At 35.9% G+C, this 6,188-nt stretch overlaps 1 protein-coding gene across 3 annotated transcripts; it reads right to left on the bottom strand.

Annotated features, from left to right (window-relative positions):
* LOC143562088 (uncharacterized) lies at window positions 1-4,693 on the bottom strand. 3 transcript variants are annotated; one of them, XR_013140418.1, is made up of 15 exons: window positions 4,618-4,693; window positions 4,505-4,545; window positions 4,339-4,408; window positions 4,120-4,268; window positions 3,910-4,005; window positions 3,742-3,812; window positions 3,288-3,349; window positions 3,127-3,190; window positions 2,911-2,995; window positions 2,695-2,821; window positions 2,526-2,608; window positions 2,372-2,432; window positions 937-1,055; window positions 580-839; window positions 1-141 (listed from the first exon to the last, which is right to left on the bottom strand). XR_013140418.1 is itself a non-coding variant. In XM_077049999.1 (14 exons), exons 1-14 carry the CDS (start codon window positions 4,691-4,693, stop codon window positions 696-698), a joined length of 1,248 nt encoding a protein of 415 aa, XP_076906114.1. In that variant the 3' UTR covers window positions 283-695. The 3 variants fall into 3 exon arrangements, 1 of the variants encoding a protein (XP_076906114.1); XR_013140419.1 differs by having other exon boundaries at window positions 122-152; XM_077049999.1 differs by lacking the exon at window positions 1-141 and having other exon boundaries at window positions 283-839.
* Between the last annotated feature and the right edge of the window lie 1,495 nt (window positions 4,694-6,188).

Below are 6,188 nucleotides of genomic sequence, written 5' to 3' on the forward strand. Positions count from 1 at the left end.
CCTGGATAGTAAAAACACAATATGAAATCAGAAGAAACAAAGTGTGTTTGCATTAGGCTACTTATACTTAATAGACTGGTATGCATCTCCAGTACCTGATTCAGGTGATCATGGCATACAAATTCGCAAGAACTCTGGTACCTATGTTAAAACTAAGATAATAAACATCAACAAACTCTGATTTAGATTATATATATGCAATAAGTATAGGGCCGTGTTCCATACAAACAAATTTAAGAAGAGAACCATGATAACCGCATAATAACTTGCAGCAGTGCCTTACGTATCACAGTTAAAGCAAAAAATGTACAAGTGTTTATGAAGTTTTCGTGATTCTCTACTTAAAACTGGTTTTGTATGGAACGTCCCACTATATGTATAAACAATGCACCATAGAAACTAGAAAGAAAGAAACTTGGTCATGAAACAACCAGCCAACAAATACAATGTCAGAGCATATAAATCTATTATGAGTAGAAGGAATTGTGAAAGGATATACAACATTATCCATGTAACAATCAAACCTTAACTGGAAAACAAAACTTAAGCACCCTTGAACATGTTGTGCGTAGTAATCACCTTAAGATATTACATGAGAGATCCTGAGCAGAAGCATGAAATAATCACAAATGTTATGAAGAGGCTGTTGGTAAATCCTCTCCCCATAATGTTGCAATAGTAATAATCAAACTGAATTATTTGGCTGAGGAAATACGGTGCAACGATCGCATCCAACTACTTGAAGCTGCTTTTTTACCAACGCCATCGTCATCTGGTTTGACTTTAACTGTGCCACCTATGGAGAATGAGGTAGGCGCCTTTGGTGTGCTACTTATCATCTGTAATAATAAAAGCCTCACAAGTGTTAATATTGGGAAAATGCTTGCTAAAAGGAAGGGAAAATGTTGCATGCTAATCAAATGTTTGGGAACTCACTTGTTTTCCATGTGGATTATTATCATTAAGATCGTATGGTGTTTTTGATTTACTATGCATGTCGGGACGATGAGCTGGATTTCTTCGGTCTGTTGCTCCACCTTCATCGCAATTGATCCCTTCATATTCATAATTAAGAAGAGTATTAACTACTATAACTAAATGACATACATGTGACTATTTAAAATCAAACTAAGAATAAAGATCTAACCCTAAATGATACTGGCTGGTTATTTTGATCTTGTGTTTCATTTTTGGAAGAAAGATCCTAAATTAACCAACATGTTTGGTCCAAAATAATACACATTACATCAAGTGTTTGGTCCCAAATTAACCAGCCTGTTTCATTTTATGGCCCATCAGAAAATTTCACTAACCTGCCAACGTTTGTGTTCTTTCAATAATTATAAATAATCTTCTATATCTAATGCAAGAAAACAATGAGGGACATGAGTCAGCTTTGTAGGCCACCTAAAAGTTGGTTTCCCGTCTCTCTCCTATTAAATATTGGATGCCACGTGTCGGTTTCTAGTGAAGTCTAGATGTTGAAACCTGTCTCTCTATCCTAAAAAGTAATAATGATTCTCTAATTTGGCAATAACATGATTGCACCATAAGTCCTATGCTTTAATATCATCATCATCGTACTCAGTAAATCCCACCAATAGCAAAGCTATGGTAGGGTCTGAGGAGGGTAAGATGTAGACAGCCTTACCTCTACCCCGTAGGAATAGAGAGGCTGCTTCCAGTGAGACCAACGGCTCGATAGTAGTTTTGCATCAAGCCTTAGACATAAGGTACATAACACTCAACCATCGGGACACCAGCCGACTGGTGCATGTACCCTTGTCTTTCAGCTATCACGCCACCACATGATGCTTGATTAACCTGCCGCCACTTTTAACGTTATTTTCACGAGATTAGTAAAATAACATCAAAATTAGTGTAATTTCACTTTTGCCGACCCTATGCTTTAATATTTTTCAAAACAACTTTTGAGAAATATATGATATATTATTTAACATAAATATTTAAAAAAAAATCTATTTAACCTATGTAATACACGGGTTTCTAGCCTAGTTTACATAATAAATACGATCACAAAACTATTTTATATATGATCCAACCTTTTTTTCATAAAGCATTTACGAGGTTGTAAACACATTAGCATGCGATGGTTGAATCGTCTTAACCCGTTCAGCCCGTCTGCCCGTGATCCTTTTTAGCTATTCTTTTAGTTCTAAAAGTTTGACCTATTGGTAATGACTTATAAACCAAACTGACCATTTTAACATACATGGATCCTGACAAAACACATGCAAAATACATGTTCCAATAAAAGTTGTATGTAACAAAAAAACATAAAACAACTTTTTATGAGGGGCGCCATTTTAGTAAAAAATAACATAGTAAAAGTCCCTAAATAGATAAGTACCTTGACGCTTATTTGAATGTACCGGCATTGCTCGATTGATCACTCCAGGAACTGGTCGACTCTGGCATTATTATCAAACCGTTAATGAAAACAACCAAATAAATTAAGAATTTCACTGCACCCTGATAAAAACTAGTGCTACTAAAATACTAACAGTTGACTGTTGTTGTAGTTTTGAATTTTCTGACTTCTGGTGTTTCAAGATTGTCCAATCAAACAGATAATCAAAATCATATCCTGAAAATCAAATCAATCAACACATAAATAAAGAATATAATAAAGCATCAACTCAGCAAGAACAGAAGAATCGGTATTTATTCCACCTTCTCGGGTAAACAAATCACGGAAAAGGCGTTTCAAGAATCCATAATCAGGTCGCTGTTCAAATGTCAAAGATCTACAGTATTGAAAGTAAGATGCAAACTCCACGTGATGAGACTTGCATAATACCTACCAAATAAAAAAATTTAAACAAAATTGTCATGCACGTACAACATGACAGTCCACTACATATAGCTCATATTGTGGGAGCAACATACCTCAATGGGAGTCAATACCTTCTTCTCACGTATTTTGTCATACTTTTGCTTCTTTGTAGCGCCTTTTAGACCCTGCCATGGCAGACTGCACACAACAACCATAATCTTTTCAAATTACAATTTCCTTTAACAGAATCAGAGTTCCAAATATGTGTTCAGTTGCAGCAAACCACAAAAGCAATCATTTTGAATCAAAAACATGTTTTTAGCACATACCTCCCTCTCAAAAAGTATAGGAAAACATAGCCAAGAGACTCCAGGTCATCACGCCGACTTTGTTCTGGATTTAGAATTAATATGTCAAGAAGAGAAGCTAATATGAATAATGAAATATCAAAATGCAAGAAAAATGTTATGATAGAACAAAGATCATGTACCGATTCCCAGGTGAGTATTACAGCTAGCATAACGTGCAGTCCCTGTCAAATTTTTGTTCTCTCTGTGTGTATATATAATAAGAGATAGTGGTCAGGTTAGCACAAAACAGAAGTTCAAAAAGACAAGATACAATACTCAAGAAGTATATGTAATACAAATGATAATCTAATGGTATTCTGTTGAGTTTTTGTTTCCCTACAAGCTTATGATTTGCTTACTACTTTACTAGCATATCGCATATAAGATGGTATCAAATTTAATAATACCAAGCCTATTGATTATAAGATGGAATCTTGAATATAAGCAGAAAGCACACAGACACTTCAAGCTTCATGAATTTGTTTTATTAAAGATGTGAACTTGGGGAAATATGGTACTTAAATAAGACAATGAAAGATCTAAGAAGCATACGACATCTAAAACACGAGAGCATAATTTTAAGCGAAATCATACTTGTAAGGAATATGAGAGCTTGTAGCAGGATCATGGTATCTTTTAGCAAGTCCAAAATCAATAACATAGACCTGAAAAGAGATAAATGTTGGTGGCATTAGTAGAAGGTCAAATCATACATCATCACTCGCATAAGGTTGCATTCGGATAAATAGTGGCGAGAATTACCTGATTCGCTTTCCTGCCTAGACCCATCAGAAAATTATCTGGTTTCAAGTCTCTATGCAGAAACCCTTTAGCATGCATGAGTTCTATTCTTGTAAGCTGCGAAAATAATAAAAGTAAGTAAAATCAGAAAACACGGGATGTCATCATGATTAGTCCATTCCAACACTTACACACATAGCCTAAACGGTGTATCAAAGTGAAAGAAATTACCATTTGATCAGCTAACATGAGAACTGTTTTCAGTGAAAACTTCCTTCCACAATAAACAAAGAGATCCTCGAGACTGGGCCCTAGAAGGTCAAGAACAAGCACATTGTCCTGAGCATCAACTCCAGACCAATGGATGCGAGCAACACCAACTGCAACAAAAAGAATTAGATAATGTGTTATATTCCTACTCATGCTTGAGAAAATGAAATGAAAGCATACCTACTCCCTGTAGATGATTATAGAGCTTGGCCTCATACAGTAGTTGTGGGTGCTTAGTCTGCCTATTCTCCTATCAATCATAATCATTCAATGTCAATACTGAAATTCAATCACATAAACCAAAACCCTAAGCTAAAGCTAAAGCAATAAGCAGCATTAGTATTACCATTTTAACAGCAACGATTTCACGAGTATCGATGTTGGTAGCTGGAAATCAGAAAAATGGAATTAGGAATAAGAAACTAATAATAATAATAATAAGAGGAGGAGGAGGAGGACCTAGAAAGATTTCACCGAAGGATCCGCTTCCGATTTTACGGCCGAGCTTGTACTTGTCTCCGACGATCCGCTCCATGAATCAAAGGGGGTTGATTAGGGTTTCTTTGGATATTTATTTAACTAATAACAAGGAAGGCAGGCAGGCAGGCAGGCTAGTGGTTTCGAGAGAGATGGCCATGGCCCCCGCGGTTACCCCCGTGTGATCACTAGGAAAACCAAATTAGCCGAAAAATCGAAACGAAGCATTAACCGACGGTTAATTTTTTGGTTTTTTGAAACACGACGGTCCTGAATGCAAGGGGGACGTATAATCATACTTATCACTCGAAATTGAAGTTGAAATTGAAGCAAGTAGTCAAGTAAGCACACAAGTCCATATTACGAATTGTAGTATGAAAATGAATAACTAAGTAAATGCCTTTAATAGGAAATACATACTACACCCAAAATGTAAAAGCGTTTAAAAAGTGGGTGTGAGAAACTCACCTTTGATATTGAAGCGAAAATAAGAATAAAAGCCGAAAATGCGTCCAAGAAGTCGAAACGGTTGAACCTCACGAACTATGAATAAGATAAATACAAAAACTTAAAAACTAACTAACGGGATATTAAAGTTATATAGTTTAAGTTTTGAGAATATGCATTATTTTATTATATCTTTTATTATTTTATAGCATTTGATTTATTTTAAAGTTACCTTAAGTCTTAACGAAAATTTTGACGATTTATATTATTTTATTATTATAACCTAACGTGTAACGCCCCTTTCTGAGGGTAAAAATTAAATATGAATTATATTTGAAATATTATTAAACGAGTAAGTAAATAAGTAAAATGATTAATTAAAACAAGGGACTTCGAAACGGATGCTACACAATTGGTACCGTCTAATAATGATAAATAAATAATAATAATAATATGACAAAAAGTTAGAAATTTCAAAGTGCTCGTGTGTGTGCTGTATGTGTAAAAAGATACGAAAATAAATAATAATAATAATAATAATAATAATAATAATAATTGAAGAAACACAAGTCCGAAAAGGACAGTCCGGACTTACGTTTACCCCAAGTGAGTCTACTGAGTAACAATGGCGTCAGATCCAGCTATCTGCCTGCAAAACAAAACACCGTGAGTCTCGTCACGGGAAGAACACGATGCGGGGTCTTCCCGTAACCACTCTCCGGCGTGAGAATCAGTACTGTATTTTGATCGGAAATAATACGAGTATCAATATGTTGCGTGAGGCTTGAGAGTGTGAGAGTGAATGAATACCTCGAAGGGATGATCTTAGTATTTATAGCCGAAGGTGGGGGAAGGTGATTGGTGGAGTTGTCACTATGTAAGTATTCCCTCTCTACCTGAATGGACACGTGTCGAGCCTTTACAGGATGTGACAGCCTGGTCGCGGTTATGGGACGTCCATTATCTGTGCCCGTTTGTGGGATGGCCATTGTGTCCAGGTGTCATCTTTCCGTTGGTTGGTGTCGCTATCAAGGGGTATTGAGGGAATCTTCTAGAGTAGTTTGTTACAACTGCTCTCCCATATCACGTGGGGATCATACGTGTGA

The sequence above is a fragment of the Bidens hawaiensis genome, unplaced genomic scaffold, assembly GCF_021521415.1.
Source record: "Bidens hawaiensis isolate Kalapana, Puna unplaced genomic scaffold, B.hawaiensis_p1.1 tig00020908_1, whole genome shotgun sequence".
Taxonomy (NCBI): domain Eukaryota; kingdom Viridiplantae; phylum Streptophyta; class Magnoliopsida; order Asterales; family Asteraceae; genus Bidens; species Bidens hawaiensis.

Coding starts and splice junctions, on each gene's coding strand:
- LOC143562088 (XM_077049999.1), bottom strand. CDS start 4,693: ATGGAGCGGATCGTCGGAGACAAGTACAAGCTCGGCCGTAAAATCGGA. Junction 2,822..2,910: donor AGGTATTGACTCCCATTGAG/GTATGTTGCTCC, acceptor TTTATTTGGTAG/GTATTATGCAAGTCTCATCA. Junction 2,433..2,525: donor AACTACAACAACAGTCAACT/GTTAGTATTTTA, acceptor TAATAATGCCAG/AGTCGACCAGTTCCTGGAGT.